The 17,102-nt window shown below is 36.9% G+C and overlaps 2 protein-coding genes across 4 annotated transcripts in view; one reads left to right on the plus strand and one right to left on the minus strand.

Moving 5' to 3' along the window:
* The first annotated feature begins 2,221 nt into the window (after positions 1 to 2,221).
* On the plus strand, positions 2,222 to 5,461 carry LOC132154928 (geranylgeranyl transferase type-2 subunit beta-like). 2 transcript variants are annotated; one of them, XM_059563659.1, is made up of 9 exons: positions 2,222 to 2,346; positions 2,621 to 2,728; positions 2,828 to 3,025; positions 3,135 to 3,240; positions 3,335 to 3,387; positions 3,489 to 3,599; positions 3,689 to 3,814; positions 4,300 to 4,449; positions 4,521 to 5,461. In XM_059563659.1, the coding sequence occupies exons 1-9, from the start codon at positions 2,344 to 2,346 to the stop codon at positions 4,665 to 4,667; spliced, it is 1,002 nt and encodes a 333-aa protein (XP_059419642.1). In that variant the 5' UTR covers positions 2,222 to 2,343; the 3' UTR covers positions 4,668 to 5,461. The 2 variants fall into 2 exon arrangements, with proteins under 2 accessions (XP_059419642.1, XP_059419643.1); XM_059563660.1 differs by having other exon boundaries at positions 4,595 to 5,461.
* A 5,202-nt stretch (positions 5,462 to 10,663) lies between these two features.
* LOC132154930 (ephrin-A2) overlaps positions 10,664 to 17,102 on the minus strand; it is a 51,636-nt gene continuing 45,197 nt past the window's right edge. Inside the window, exons 3-4 of one of the 2 annotated variants that reach the window (XM_059563661.1) lie at positions 13,795 to 13,860; positions 10,664 to 11,984 (exon numbers count right to left, since the gene is read on the minus strand). In XM_059563661.1, coding sequence (XP_059419644.1) covers positions 11,860 to 11,984; positions 13,795 to 13,860 — 191 coding nt within the window. In that variant the 3' untranslated portion in view covers positions 10,664 to 11,859. Of the gene's footprint in view, positions 11,985 to 13,792; positions 13,861 to 17,102 lie in introns of both variants that reach the window. The other variant, XM_059563662.1, reaches the window with a different exon arrangement.

The following is a 17,102-nucleotide window of genomic DNA, read 5'->3' on the forward strand; positions in this document are numbered from 1 at the left end:
TTAAATTATTTTGTTTATTTTGTTATGTAATATGCAAAATGACAATGAAATATGTAAAATGACAATGCATTTCTGTATTTACATTTACATTTTCCAATACATTTGTGCAACCTTTGGTGCAAAATGAAAATGAAAATTAAATTACATAATTTTCATTTGCCATTCCATACACCAGTTTTAATATGTAAAATGAATACTAATTGTAACACTTTATAAGTTGCAAAATTAAAATTAAAATGTATTACAGAAATGATTAGATATGAATAACATGTTCAAGCAAAAACTGTGCATTTTCATTCAATGTCCCGCAATGAATGTAGCAAAATTCAATGTGCACATTGAAAATGCATTCCGAGCTGATCACGTGTCCGCCCCCTCCCGCCATGTCAATCACTGCGTGAACAAGGCGGGGCTTGCAGAAGGTCAAGAGACTCAAATCTCAAGAAGAGGATTCAAGTGAGAGAACATGGACAAGACAGTTGGTCCATGTACTTTTTGATCATTTCGGTTTATGGCTTTAATATTTCATTCGCACTTGTGGGCGGAGCTGAAATGCTGCTTTCATCTGATTGGTCGAATCGCTCCACTTTCAGCTCGGTCTTTTCATTCTTTCAGGCAGAATAAGAGTCAGTGCGAGTGAAGCACTGTAATGTCTGAAACTACACTCACTGTTTATTTGCATAATATTTGAATCAGATGTAGCTGGGCATATAATTCATGCTGCTGCGACTTGCAAGAGACCCCGTTAAATTATTTCTAGGTTGTATACTGTATTGTATAAATATTGTCCCACTGATAAAAACAGTGCAAATAGTTCTTTCTCCTTGGATAACAGTGAAGTGGAAATAAATATAGTAAAATTTATGAAATAAAATTAAATAGGATTTTTTGGGAAGGTAAGTCTGGCCAGTTATACAGCAACATGAGTCAGACGAGTCTGAAGATCTGAGCTGAATTTGGTGAAACATTAAAGTTCTAGTCTTTGTCAATTACTCTCATAATAAATAATAATGATAATGTTACCCGTATTTTTCGGTATAAGTTGCATTAGTCCAAAAATACATCATATAAATCGCACTGGACTACAAGAGAGGGCGCTCTGGGGTAGGCTACAGGAGCACTGAGCAGCACAGAGCTAATATTAATATTTTTATTTAGAAATGTAACTATATTAATTTTTACAATTATTTATTAATGTCACACACACACATACCTAGTGCCTTATGACTTAAAATATGAGAGTGGTAAATGTTACAGACATGGAACTGTTCAGTCTATTATTGTTTTATTAATTATTATTATTAATTTTTATTTCCACTTCACTTTTATCCAAAGAGAGAGAACTATTTGCACTGCATTTATCAGTGTGACAATATTCATACAATACTACAACCTAGAAATAATTAGCAGGTCTCAGCAGCACGAATTATGTGCCCAGCTACATCTGATTCAAATATTATGCTAATTAACAGTGAGTGTAGTTTCAGACATTACAGTGCTTCACTCGCACTGACTCTTATTCTGCCTGAAAGAATGAAAAGACCGAGCTGAAGGTGGAGCGATTCGACCAATCAAATGAAAGCAGCGTTTCAGCTCCACCCACCAGTGCGAATGAAATATTAAAGCCATAAACTGAAATGATCAAAACGTACACGGACCAACGGTCTTGTCCATGTTCTCTCACTTGAATCCTCTTCTTGAGATTTGAGTCTCTTGACCTTCTGCAAGCCCCGCCTTGTTCACGCAGTGATTGACATGGCGGGAGGGGGCGGACACGTGATCAGCTCGGAATGCATTTTCAATGTGCACATTGAATTTTGCTACATTCATTGCAGGACATTGAATGAAAATGCACACGTAAGTGTCTTAACTGTGAGTGTTAATGCATTTAAGAAAAATAGCATTTAAATGATCATTTTGCCACAGTTTTTGCTTGAACATGTTATACATATCTAATCATTTCTGTAATACATTTTCATTTTAATTTTGCAACTTATAAAGCGTTACAATTAGTATTCATTTTACATATTAAAACTGGTGTATGAAATGGCAAATGAAAATTATGTAATTTAATTTTCATTTTAATTTTGTACCAAATGTTGTACAAATGTATTGGAAAATGTAAATGTAAATACAGAAATGCATTGTCATTTTACATATTGCATTGCCATTTTGCATATTACATCACAAATTGAATATTGCTACCCATATGCTTCCATACATAATAACACGTCTATAATGTCCTTTACTGGCACCCGTAGAAACGACGAGGAATGTGATGACGTAATATGTGCGTGACTGTTGAAGTCAGCTTGTAGTCCACTCTCTTGCTTCTCCGTCAGGATGGTAATGTAAAATACACTACTTTGATTTTATAGTTATTTAATCATATCATATGCGATCATGTTTTCCCCATAAAGAAAGAGCATGCGGTCAACTGCGATTGTGAAGGTTGTGAAGTAACGTTACACATCAAAAGATGAGAACGAGAGCAGCTGAGCCATGTCACCCGCGCGCGCAGTCAGTTCAGCACAGCTTACAGCCTGGGCTCAAATTAATGTGTCAGACTGCAGGTTTGAGCTTATTGTTAGAAAGTGATAACGGCAACTTTATTTTGCAGGGGACCCAGGTTAAAGACGTGGTCATTAAACCTGATGCACCACACTCGCTCCTCCTAGACAAGCATGCAGACTATATTGCAGCCTATGGCTCCAAGAAGGATGACTATGTAAGTTGATGGCTTACAAAAAAATGCAAAAATGGGTTTCCTCCAAAAATGAATAGAATTCTAGTTTAATTCCCATGTATTCTGCACCATCTCCTGCAGGAGTACACGCTGTCAGAGTACTTGAGAATGAGTGGCATCTACTGGGGCCTGACAGTAATGGACCTGATGGGTCAACTGTCCCGAATGAACCGCGAGGAGATCATAGAGTTCATCAAGTCCTGTCAGCATGACTGTGGAGGCATCAGCGCCAGCATTGGCCATGACCCTCATCTCCTCTACACCCTCAGTGCTGTACAGGTCAGCAGGAATCTACAAAATCAAGAAGGCAATCAACATAATTAATAAATGGTTATATATTTAAAAAAATGACTACTCAAAAGTGGACATTTTTTATTACTCCCTTTAGATCCTGTCCTTGTATGACAGCATTAATGTCATTGATGTAGACAAAGTGGTAGACTATGTTAAAGGACTGCAACAAGAGGATGGCTCATTCGCAGGAGACAAATGGGGTACATTTATTTATCTGTTTTTTCAGTCTTTACTGGAAAAAACAAATTTAAGTATAATATGACTTCATGAATGCTCACTTTTGTTTCTTAATAGGAGAAATAGATACACGGTTTTCCTTTTGTGCGGTTGCAACATTGTCATTACTGGTCTGAATTCCTTTCTATTTAAATATTATATTCTATTGTCTTTTATAATGTTTCATGCAACCTTTGAAGGGTTTAAATACATGAGATACATTTCTGTGCAGGGCAAGTTGGATGTGATCAACATGGACAAGTCTGTGGGGTTTGTGCTGTCCTGTATGAACTTTGATGGTGGGTTTGGTTGTAGGCCTGGTTCAGAGTCCCATGCTGGTCAGGTGAGGTGTTTGAGGTATTTTATGACCACCTTTAAACCAGTTTAGTGTATCCACACAATGTAATCAGATGTTTTTCTCCCCGTCTCTAGATTTACTGCTGCACAGGTTTCTTGTCGATCACTGGGCAGCTTCATCAAGTAAATGCAGATCTGTTGGGTTGGTGGCTCTGTGAAAGACAGTTACCATCAGGAGGCTTGAATGGAAGGCCAGAGAAGGTGAGATGTCCTTTAAATCAAAGACATTAACAAATTAAAAAGTGTGACTTAAAAGAGTGAAAACTAGTTATATTTTCAGACAGTGCTGGATATTTAATTGAATCCCAAGTCTGATTTTTGACTTTCAGTGTATTGTGCTCATGAAGGGACCATCTGATCCTGTCAGTGTAGCTGGATCATAAATGGTACAGCCTGAAGATGTAAAAGATTAAAATTATTAGCATAACTAATGAAACTAAATGTTTTTTTTAAATAGCAGTTAAAATATAGATTCATTTAAAACTGTTTGAGAACCATAAAACATATTAAAACCAAATTAAAATTGACCATAAATAATAAACAAAATTGAAAAAGAAATTATTTAATGTTTTCAAAACTTAATACTAGATTATTATAATTTGTATTCATTTATTTATTAGAAGTTATGATTTATGAGAGAACAAACACATATGTGGATGATATTTTTTTCTCTCTGATAATTTCAGCTGCCTGATGTCTGTTATTCCTGGTGGGTTCTTGCCTCTTTGAAGATCATTGGCAGAATTCACTGGATTGACAAAGCAAAGCTGCGCAGTTTTATTCTTGCTTGCCAGGATGAAGAGACTGGAGGCTTCGCTGATAGGCCTGGAGACGTGGTAAGCTCTCTTTCGAATTGGTCACATAAAATTTTGCATATGCATAAATATTTTGCATGTCATTTCTCTAGGACTTGCCATTCTTTATACAGTGCTTATCAGTATCTGCGGTACATTCTTGCCAGTGTTCCATATTTCCATCCAGGTGGATCCTTTCCACACTCTGTTTGGTGTGGCGGGTCTGTCTTTGCTGGGAGATGAGCAGATCAAACCAGTGAACCCTGTGTTTTGCATGCCTGTGAATGTGCTTCAGAGGATTGGCCTCCAACCAGACTTGCTGAACTGAGTTTACATTTTCAGCATGGCCATTTTCCTCTTCTCCTATACCTGCACAGCCAGCCAGCAAACCGTGGAAAGCTGTCATCTTCAACTAATGATTGGCACACCGTTTAGAGGGACCAAGGACTTTAGAAAGGCCCTTAACATTGTGTGCATTTTTTGGGGGGAAATTGTTCTCATCATCATTTAGGCACAATGTTACAATGCTTGCTTTTGTTAGTGGGCTTTCTCTATTTAAAGATACGGTTCGAAGAGGGATAACTGCTATTTACAGCTTTCACTGTGAATGAAAACATAACTTTTTATTTTTATGACTAATTCAGCAGGTTACTTTTCGTTGTGTCAACCAAGAGTGTTTATTCATTGAGGGGAGAGGTCACTCACTCCTCTTTGATGGCTTTTCCAAATGGATTATTTAAATGTTACATCATACTTTAAGCATCATAAATATGGATTTTATGCATGAGATAATTTTTTTTATGTATAAATTCTCTTAACTTTCGTTCACATCACTTATCAATGTTTTATTTGTGCTCACATCTCTAAAGCATTCATAACTATTGTGTAACCATTTTAAAAGTCATGCTTTCTTTGCAATTGCTGTTATTTTTAAGGATAATAGGTGTGATAGGTTAATTCTGTAGCGGTGTGAATGAATTCTCTCTCTTTGGCACTGATGCCAGTGATTTGCCTGTTGTGTGGGATGGAATAAACGTGACTTTAATATAAAAAACTACAAGGTGTAATATGGATTATTCAATGTCAGGTGGTAAACTGTTGGTTTTCTTCACAAGGAATCAAGTGTTAATCACCCCAAGAGCGTCTGACACTGATTATGATGAACGATTTTGGCATGCTGTTACGTGATGTTCCTCTGTAGTGCTTGTACATTTCTTTGCTCAGTGTAGGTTCATAAAACCAATAAACTAGATTGAGAGCCAGTGTTAGTCAATCAAGCTTTGAATGTCACCAATTATCTTATGAGGTTGTGTTTACTAAAATTCACTTCAAAATAGGCTTTTCACATGTTTTTAAATTTATATTCATATTTGCTAGTTAAAAGCAAAAAAAAAAAAAAAAAAACTCAAGTAGATGAGCATCTAGTTGGAAAAGTGAAGAGGCAATCAAATCAGAGCAGCAATCTACAGACCCCTGACAGATTTGCAGAAACAAAAACAAGAGTTGTTAGGTTACGGTGAAACCCCACTGGCTCTCATTACAACCTGTTCAGAGTGTGGGAGATGTGCCACATGTCACCGCAGTCTCCTGGCACTTGTGTTTTTGTTAGATCACCTCACACACGCACAGACACACACAACCATCTAATGCCTCTGTTAGTTTAATAAAGACATGATCACTTTAATGAATAAATATGCCATCACATTTGTTTTGGACAAAACCAGGCAAGTTTGTAATTCATTTTTATTTTGGGCCGCTTTACCTTCAGTCCAACTCATTCAAAATGTGCGTTTAACATTTTTATTCTGTAAAGAAATTCATGAAAAGGCACAATATACAATTGTCTGTAAAACAATTTTAATGCATTTAAGCACAAGTCATTAGATAAAAAATTTAGAACAAGGGCTTCTGCAAACTTTTAATTTTATTTATATTAACAAATAGCAATTTACAACAATGAAGAAATTTTAACATCCATGGAACCTTTCCATTCCAAAAAGGTTTTTTATACTGCAAAAAGGTTTTTCAGGTTATTTAAAGGGTTAGTTCATCCAAAAATGAAAATTAAACCATAAATTACACACCCTGAAGTCATCCTAGGTGTATATGACTTTATTCTTTCAGATGAATTCTGTTGGAGTTATTTAAAAAATTGTCTTTGATCTTTCAAGCTGTTGGATGCCACTCTGCGGATGTTGCACTCCATCGGTTCATGAGAAGTCCATTTTTAAAAAAGTGTCTCACACGGCTCCGGGGGGTGAACAAAGGCCTCCTGTAGCAAATTTGATGCATTTTTGTAAGAAAAATATCCATATTCAAAAGGTAATAATCACTTTAATCTAGCTTGCGGGCACAGTTGATGTATGAAGTCAGCTTTGCGCATACGCCGGTCAGAAATGACACACGCGGAAACGCAGCGGAGATATCAAAACAAAACAACAGTCAACTAATTAGAAATACAAAACGAGAGATACAGAGATACAAAGATGTGTTTAAAATGCATTACCCAAGATTTCATCTGTTTGGTTTCTCTGCCAAGGAAAGTTTGCTCTCTACCTAATTCACACCTAATATTTACACACCTGTAAAATTTTAAGCTTGCTTTATATCAATATGAGATTTACCGGATTATGATAACAGATTAAGACATGGTGAAATCAGTACATTAGCTTTGTCTGCACTGGATTTATTCTTATCTTCAAACATGCTTTTTTAAAGCATGTTGATCTGCTGTAGAATCCGCTGTGCAATAAATAAATAAATCTTGTGTTTAAATGTCACACATTCTTAACCTACAAGCCATGTGGAAAGACATCCTATTAGCATCAGCCTCTCGTGTAAACTTGTAAAACAAGTACATCTTTTCCATAAAAAGTGTCTCTGCTTCTTTTACAAGCCTGGAAACATTGCAGAATGGTATTGATGCCTCTATTGATGAACTGAATTTAGGGCATTATGTCTATCCATGCATGAACTGTGAATCAGATAGAAAGGAATCGAATCCCTCAGAGGATGATGGGTTTCATAACAGTATGGAAAGCTTTTAAAATTCAAGACCCCATAGCCCATGAAACAAGGGATGGATTGCTCTAATTTACTTCAGGATGATGATTTTCACAATTATCTGAAATGCTATGATGTGCTAGTTCTGAAGAACCAAACTACTAAACTTCACATGTCGCATCTGATCGCTGAACGCTCCGATACAAAGTTAGACACCTCTTCATGCAAATCCCTCTGCTTGTTGTTCAAAACTCCAGCATTTTGAGAACAATTGTATTCTTTGATGAGCAGCTCAAGGCTGTGTTTAATGGCTGCCTTCGATATGTGACTTCTGCCATTGTTCATGCTGTCTTTCTTCTGTGAGTATCTTGACAACGTCTTGCCATGTTGGTCTTGCTGCTGTATACCCATAACATAAGAACCATTCTGCTCACTTAAGGATGTCCTCAGTACAGGAGGCATATGAAATGCAACTTTTTGTCGCCTTTGATGCGCTTGTTCTGCTCTTCTCTGAAGGGAGAAATGTGTAGGAGGCGAGGAACTGTTCTTCAGATCTGTCTTTGCGATATGTGAAGGGCTCTTGGTTGATGTCTTCTGAAGACATCCATCACTTTTATCCCCATCTTTTTCATTGCATTCATTTGAGGATAACTCAAAATGAGACAATGAGGCTTTGAAATAATCATGCTTACTGTTTTTTAAACCCTTATGTGGTGAAACACAGGTATTAGTGCTGTATGTTTGATGTGGAGTCAGTGCGTGCTGGTTGAGTTCACCAGAGGTTTTATCAGCTACACCGTCATTCTTCTGGACAAACATGCAGTTGGACTTCATTGAGTTGCCACTTTCAACATTCAAATCAATATTACCATATTTCTTTGCTTTCTTGGATTCTGTACAAGTTGAAAAGGCAGTACTCACTGATCTCAGATGAACAGCGTAGGCTTCATGACAATATCCGCTTATCAGGTTTATGTCTATCAAGGTCTTTTGAAGCTCTTGTATTTCTTCGTTGATCAAAAACATCGATCTCCTGTGATCTCTGCACAGAATTTCCTGCTCTTCCACAAACCTTTTCATTTCATAATAGTTTCTGAAGTGTGCTCTCTGTAGATGTTCGAATCTCGACGTGTTTGTTTTTCTCGCTTTCAAAGAACTCATGTCTCCAACAGATTCAGCATATACTGTTTGTTCAAGAGCCCTGAGACGTGTGTGTTTGTGTTGTACCTCAGGGAACTGTGGGAGGCCATATGTACCACAGAGATACAGGCATAAGACAGACAAGAGTTGTTATTGGTTAATGGGAAACAGTCCACCCCCTTATGTGAGTAAATGATGACACATATTCCTCCGATATTTTGAAAAAAGTTGATTACCAAATGGTTTCAGGCCCAATGACGTCTAATGACTACAACTGAAGTCAACGAGAACCAAAACTGTTAGGTTATCAGCATTCTGTAATATATCTTCTTTTGTGTTCAGCAGAAGAAAGAAATGCATACAGGTTTGGAATGACATGAGGTTGAGTAAACAATTGACTGAATCGTCAACTATTCTTTTAAATATTCAAAAGTAAAGTTCTATAAGATATTAGCTTTATATGTGGCATAATTTACCTTTGACAATACAAGTATGAACAAAACAGACCAATGGTGCTAAAAGGTCTCATTCACAAGGGGGCAGCAGACAGCTATTGTACACTGGGAAATCATCATGTAATAGACATGCTGTGTTACGTATCCTGAGTCTAACATTACATTAAAATTATGTAAAATTATAATGACAAATGACAGCCAAAGGCACATCATGCTGTGACACAGACTGAAGATGCAAGTCATAAATCTTTTTTACTCACCATAAAGCAGTTTTTATCATCTGTAATGATCATTCTCATTGCGACTAATATCCGCCTGTAACTGTTTGGCTGTTTGGTTTGCATCTGCAGTGCCATCTCCAAGTCTGCATATCCTACACTGATGCTTTTCCAACGCATGTATTTTTTTTACATACGTCTACATAGCATAAAATATTCAGATAGGACATTCACTTTTCTGAGCCCAGCTAGGCTACTGATCCCTCAGCTAATAGCTGGATGAGCATCCAGGCCAAAGCCCAGAGCCGGTGTCAACAGACACCCGCCTAAATGTCAAGTCATGTATGACCATGACTCATTCCAGCCGTCTCGCATCCCAAAACACGACATCAAATGGCAATCATATATTAAATGTCTATGTGATATTCTGTATAACTGCTGCTAAAGTATTAAATATGTTAGATCACATTTTACATGATTTAGGTAGGAGATTGTTTAGGTGGAAGCTGGTCTTATTTCGGGACAGTGGATGAAAAAAAATATATATATATAATGGTTGGGCATAACAGGACTATGAAAAAATTTTCTTATCTCAAAGAATGACCCAATAATAATAATAATAAAAAAAGATATGATATGACAAGATATATGTTATTAGCATTATTTGTTTTTGTTATTTAAAATGGTTGTACAAATTCTATATTATTTGAATGCATACTTGTATAAATAAATGGCTTACCACAGACACAGAATACCACAGACACAGAATTAAATGTGTAAAAAACAAAAGTTCCATATTTTAAAAGCTAAATTTACAGCAGCATTCCGCCAGTCTTCAGTGTCACATGATCCTTCAGAAATCATTCTTATATGCCGATTTGATGCTCAAATAACTTTTCTGATTATTATCAGTGTTAAAAACATTTCTGTGGTAACCGTGACACATTTTCAAGATTCTTTGATGAATAGAAAGTTCAAAAGAACAGCATTTACAAAAGAGAAATCTTTTGTAACATTATAATCTGTCTTTACTGTCATTTTCGATTGATTTAATGCATCCATGCTAAAAAGTATTAATTTCTTACAAGAGGGCCACTGAAAACTTATTTACCTTTAACAGAAGTGAAAAGATTTTTTGTAATAATATCAGGTATTCTCATAAGTGCATTAAGTACATAGATCTCATAAGTGCATATTTTTTTTAAAATGTTGCAAAATTAAAATCAATGTTTAGACATTGCACAGTGAAACGAAGTGTTTAGCAAAGTGCTGTAGTGGTTTTTGTTGCCAATTAGTTATTTGGGAAGGGGGGGAAATCAGAAGGGGCTCTTTAGCACTGATGCCTGCATCCCATTCTAAATATTTAATAGGGTTTACAGCTATGCTATACAAAGCTGAGCCAAAATGTAATTTGGTAGCTTCAGACACTGCCTCTATCTGTGCATCTCGTAGACAAAAAAGCTTTATTTTTTTATTTCAGCATGTTTCTTCAGTTTGACAGAACATGTTGACTGTACAAAACGTCACATGAAAAAGAGAAAGCAGTTGAATCAGATGGAAATAAATGCTTTCTGTCTCTTTAAATACTGAACACAGTTTGACAAGATCACAATAACAACAGTAAAGAGTGAGAGAGTGGGCTCTTCTGAATGTGTCCGAATGCTGACTCACACACTGTATCTCCACTCAAGACGCTGAAACCGTTCCTCATATCACATGAATAATTAATGTTGCTTTTAAATGCTACAAAAATAACATGGAATAGAATACAAAAAATCAATTTCCTTTTTGTCCATGCCTGCAGTGCGTGCATCAGTGAATTAGTCTCTGATCCTCACAGATCTCTCTTTTTTTTTTAAACACACTGCGTTCCATTGCTTGTTTGTCCCACAGAGCTGGAAAGAAAAACCAATGCAGAGTTTTATTAATAGGCATTTGGGTTTGCACCAAAGCAATCTCAGAGATTCGGAGTCCTTGTCCCGCCAGCAGACACACAGTTTTGACATTTGGCTGCATCCAAACTCCACCAGAAGAGTGGATAGAAGGTCTACTCTTGTTTTTGCTAATAAAAATATATTGTTACTATTGTAAGAAGATCAGTTTTTCTCTGTTTCACAGTGTTTCACATGCGTGTGAATGTCTAACACTAACTCCCCAGCTGCTGGCTACCACAAAACATTTCTCCTCTCCCTTCAAATGGAAAATAAAACTAAAACTCTGAAGAGAGTCCTTTGGTGTCATTTGTTATTAGGAGGATAAAGTTCCCTTTATTTCTGGTGTAAAGACGGTGTGGGGGGCATTATAGCTATCCAAATGAGTGTCAGAAATCTTTTGTAAACCTCGACGCCCTGAAACGTGACTAAATGGCACATGAATACAAGCCTCGATTACATGACAGCATATATAAAAGGTCACATTCCACGACAGACTCCAGGTGTTCAGCTTTACATCAGCCGCTAAGCAGGGCGAACGTCTCTGTCCTCGGCTCAGTGGCGAGGAGCTCGCTCTGTAAAAAAAAAGATGCGTGAATCCGACTGCGTGTTAGCCTGTGAGCCCGGGGTCTGGATGAGAGGGCTTCCCTGAGGGAGTGTGGATGGAGGGAGAGCGGTAGGCAGTCTGGGCAGCGGCGGAGCTTCTTAAACGCAGGCCTGCAGAAAGGCCAGCAACAACAGCATCAGCACAGCTAGGCACGGGCCGTCTGCCCTGCAGCGCTGGCTCTGATCAGTCAGGAATGGCTCTGGAGACTCGTAGCCCGAACCATCTGAAACAGACAAACACAGAGAGACAGCACGCGGAGAGGAAGCGCTAGGAAATGCATACCTTTACTCAAAGCAGCATGGGCCCATAGCACTGACCTAATTAGAGTTTAATTACATTTCACACATCCCGTTTTCATAGATTACACGGACCTGACGTATCTGTGCCAATGCATTTCAAACAAACACTAGATTTCCACTCGGGAGGGGGAGTGCTGTCATTCTAAACTATTTGAAATGACAAAGCGACAAGAATACTATTCAGAAACTTGAGGTTGTTAAGATTTTTCCTTTTTTCTTTTTTTTAAAGAGGTCTCTTATGCTTACCAAGAATACATTTATTTGATCAAAAATACAGTGAAAACAGATTAAAACTAAAAATAACAAATTAAAATAACGGTTTATTTTAGAATGTAATTCATTCGTGTGATGCAAAGTTTTCAGTGTCACAGGATTCTTCAGAAATCATTCATTTCAACAGATTCTTTAAAACAATATAAAAGTATATTTTTGTAATGACTTTACTGTCATTTTTGATTAATATAATGTGTCCTTGCTGAACAGATGTATTAATTATTTACTTTAAAAAACCTACTGACCCTAAACTTTTGAACAGTAGTGTATGATTTGTGAAGATATGTGAGTAAAGTAGCATTTTTTATATCGTGTTCAAAAGAAATATATGGAGATATATATGTGGAGAAATTGGCACACATACACACAAAAAAGAAGAATAAAAAGTTTATTTTTCTTCTCTGAGTAAGTTATTCAGCCAATTATTATTAAAGTAACACTTTACAATAAAGTTCATTAGTTAACTACTTTAGTTAAGTACTAAAAATGAACAATACTTCTATTAATCTTAGTTAATGTTATTTTAAACATGAATGTATTATTAAAAACTAAAGTTGTGCTGGTTAACATCAGTTAATTTATTGTGAACTAACATGAACAAACAATGAATGACTGTACTTTCATTAACTAACATGAACAAAGATTAAGAATTTAAGTATTTAAGTAAAACTGCTTCTATTGTACTTTATTCACTTATTTTCTTACAAGATAAAATATTTATCCACATTACAACTGTACTGTATACTGTAGTTGGGAAGAAATCCCTAATAGCATCCAACAATACTGCAACTATGCACCAGCGATTACATCACTGGCAGAAACACTAACCCTGTGACAAGTAAAAATGTTGTCTGAGCTGTTATTTTTAAAATGTGGAAAACAAGAACAGTTGTAACTACCAATGTAACTTACAATGCCATTATCTGACACTCTTTTCAAATTTGACTTGCATTTGGGATAGTTTACCCAAAAATAAAAATGCTGTCATCATTTTCTCACACTTTTGTTGTTCTAACCCTGTAAGACTTGTGAAACACAAAAGATGATGTTTTGTCTGTTTTAATGACCACTAACTTCCATCATATGGACATAACCCCCCAAAAAACTCAGACATTTCCTTAAAAAATTCTCCTGTTACTGTATGTTCTACATGAGAAAGAAAGTCATAGAGGTTTGGAATGACATGAGGGTGAGTAAATGATGACAGAATTTTGTCTAACCCTTTAATATTAGGTTTCCATTTAAAGGTAAATTGAAATAGTTCCCATTAGACCTCAGCTGCTGTTTTGATGGATGTAAACTGCATTTGAACACATTTTCGCAGCTTGAAAATAAATATGACATCTCATTAACACAATGTTCCTGGAAAATGCGTCAAACACTGCTTATTTGCATTCCTGTTATGTCTTACAGAAGGCTGGCATGTAAAACTATTTTTAAAACAGTTAGAACATGACTTACTTGTAGGCTTCACGTACACCTTCAACTTTAAACACGGCTTGCCAGCGTGGTTAGGATGAGGAGAGGCTGTTGAAAAGAAAGTTGAAGAGAAATAATGAGCTAAATGTGCTTGTGACAAACAGAATCATTCAACAGGCCAATAAATCTGGTTAAGATCCTCTTGGTGACACTTGTGGACCTCTCTCAAGCCTCTGAGCGAGTTTGACCCCTTGACAACCAAACCAAGAACAAACTCTGAGATTTTCTTCATTCAGACGAAAATTGCTGTGACCCTCACCAGTTTGGTTTAGTTACAATGGTCTGTGACACACAATGTTCCCATAGCAAATTACCCCACATAGCAATCAGTGACCGGAGAGCAAAGAGTCACTTCTGAGTCAGCCAACAGATCGACTCCACCAGAACATCAGCAACACTGTCATCTCAGCTTTCTGATAGATTACTTCATTCCTCTGGGTTCTACAGATAACACATCTACTGCTTATTTCCTTATAAGGGTCTGGTGACATAGAAGGGGAGAGTGAAATCATTTCATCATGAACTTGGCTGCAGTCAAATGTCCACCAAGAAAACTCAGCACATGAAGAAAGCAGCCTATGTTAATGTCCTTCTCAAGCTTTTGTAGTACGAGTTTTGTAGTGCTTCCTTCACCATTTCCATATTATCTTATCTGAATAAACATAAAAAAATGGCCAAAGTTTTATAGATAAAACTTATATAAATTTTATGTAAAGATAATATTAAATAATTTTGGAGTCAGTAACACTTTTCAATTTAATAATTTTATTCAGCTAAAGAATACATTTTAAAACATAATTTAATAGAAAACATTTATTTCAAATCATAATAATAACATGTAATATTATTACTTTTTCTATATTTTTATAAAAAAAAAAATCTGCCTCAGTGAAAGACTTCCTTATAACATATTTAAAAAACCTTACTGTCCCCAAACTTTTGTTTACGTTTTGTTTATATTTACCTTTTTTGTTGTTGTTTATTTAAAATAATTAAGTGTGATAAAGAGATTACATAGCGTTTCAAAAAATAAATTACTGGCTTTTATTTATAGTATATTTTGTTTTATCACCATATAAAAAAAATAAAAAAATAAAAATAAAGGTTATCAAATTATTCTTTTAAATTTTAATGATTACTATTACTATTATTATTTTTAATATTAAGTAGATAATGCATCTGTTTTTTAACCTCTAGTATAATGTTAGATGATTTTAGAATTTATACTTAAATTTTACATAGATTCCTGAAAAAAAAAAAATCCAACTCTTGTCTAGTGTTTGTCATCTACACCCCCCCAGAGCCCCATCACCCGTCCCAGGTCATTGTGTATTCTTGTGGCATGCTCACCACACTGGATCCTAGGTTCACTGGAGAGCACCCAACCTCAACCGCCGGCAGCTGTGTAGAAGATGCCTGTCAAAATGTCATCACAGCCGATCAATACGGGCGGAGAGATGGAAGTCCGGGGGTAAGTCTGACCAGGTCTGATGGACGTGTTCTTTTACCAGCAGACAATCGAGATCAGCCCCCTCTTCCCAGTGATAACCTCTCACATCCATTTCTCACCACTGACCCCACCAACCCACCGCAAAGCATCAATCCCCTGACACCCATAGAGCTACCGGTATCTAAACAATCCTCAGGGAGTGGCTCGGGTGCTGAATGGAGTTGCTTTGGTGGGGGAGTGGGGGTGTCCGAAGGCCTTTTTCCAGTCCTGAAACAAAAGCATTCACAATGCAAAGCCAGGCTGGAAGCTAGGAAGCAGATGCATTAAAAATCAGTTCAGGGGGACAGGGGCAGAAAAAAAGTTGAAGGGTATCTTTGAACTTTTTTTGCCTGCTTTTTGTGGCATCTGTTCCTCTCTCTCTTTCTCTCTCTTTCTTGTGTGCGGAGACAACACTGTGCATGTATGATAAGCAGTGCTATGCCCTGCTGATTTAGGGGGGTTTGGGTGGAGGGGATGTTGACTCAGAACGACGCCCCCTTTGCGCCTGCTTCACTCCCTTTCAGTCTGAGCTGTCAATCAGGGAATAATCAGCAGTCAAATGAAAAGCGTGCAGGATCTGTGGCAATCTCCATGGGAGAGAGGAAGGCCCGTCCGGCCGCTGTGCAGATGGGGGATGGCTGCCGCGACACAAAGCCGGTGAGAGCTCAAAGTCACCAGGCTCTCTGTACTGTACACAGGTGGCTCCCGGCCCAGCCACATCTGCCTACGCCACAGCCTCCCATGTCAGGAATTGTAATTACCATATAAATTATTGATTTGCTTGCCTCTCCCTGTTTTCTCCCAGCATCTTCCTGATACAAGCCTTTTAATGTTATCTTATTAAAACAACTAGGCGTTGACATAAATAAATATGCAATTTTTTTTTTTTTGGTTTAGCCACACCAAATTGTCTTTACTGGAGGACAGTAAAACAAACGCGTGAGGTACAAGTTTCCCATTTGAACATACCAGTTTAAAGCTTTGTGAGGTTAATGGGAAAGAGCTGTTGGACGTTTCTCATTTAGGAAATGCTAAAGCTTTTCAGATTAAATTATCTTTATTTCTTAATTTCTATTGCTTCGCATAAACTATTAATATTTTTCTGAGGACGTGAGAAAAAAATTCAAATGACAGAACAGAAATAACAAAACAAATAGCATGAAATAGAAGCTCAAAGCACTCATAAAGCACAAATTTTTCTAAAGTTCACCAACGGATGAAGTTTCAGAGTGAGGCAGCGTTTCTTTTGCTTCCCTGGAGCTCACTGAGTTCTCAGAGATCATGAACATGAAGAGAGTCTGAAAAGTCACAGAAAGTCTCTGTGATTGGCTGATTGACCCTGTCAGTGTGATAATGCCTGCCTGATGTGTTCACAGCCGGTCCACAAATCCACATTAGTAGGTCAGTGTGGTGGAAATGAACTAATTACAAAGTAAACAAACTCATACGCTAATCAAAATAAATGTGGAATTATGTATAGTAATCACTCAGATTGATTTAATTAAAGATGTACCTCTGTGTCTATGGCTGTTAATATTAATATAGTTTACCAAGCATTTGTTGACTAATTCCAAAAAGGTGACTATAAATAAATGTATAAATAAACAGCTAGTTGCAGACAGTAATAACTACTACACATGTAACAATTAATTGCAAGCTGGTTGAAAATCGATTCAAATATGTGACGATTCAAATTGGTTGGCTGAGGGGAACCTACTGCTTTAGAAAAGTTTAGATGGTATTTTTCCTTTTCATCTTGCCTCTGTATGAAGCACATTAAAGTTCATAAGTGCAGGGCTGC

Source organism: Carassius carassius, chromosome 12 (genome assembly GCF_963082965.1).
Source record: "Carassius carassius chromosome 12, fCarCar2.1, whole genome shotgun sequence".
Lineage (NCBI taxonomy): Eukaryota > Metazoa > Chordata > Actinopteri > Cypriniformes > Cyprinidae > Carassius > Carassius carassius.

Coding starts and splice junctions, on each gene's coding strand:
- LOC132154928 (XM_059563659.1), top strand. Junction 2,729..2,827: donor GCTCCAAGAAGGATGACTAT/GTAAGTTGATGG, acceptor CATCTCCTGCAG/GAGTACACGCTGTCAGAGTA. Junction 3,388..3,488: donor TTGCAACATTGTCATTACTG/GTCTGAATTCCT, acceptor ATTTCTGTGCAG/GGCAAGTTGGATGTGATCAA.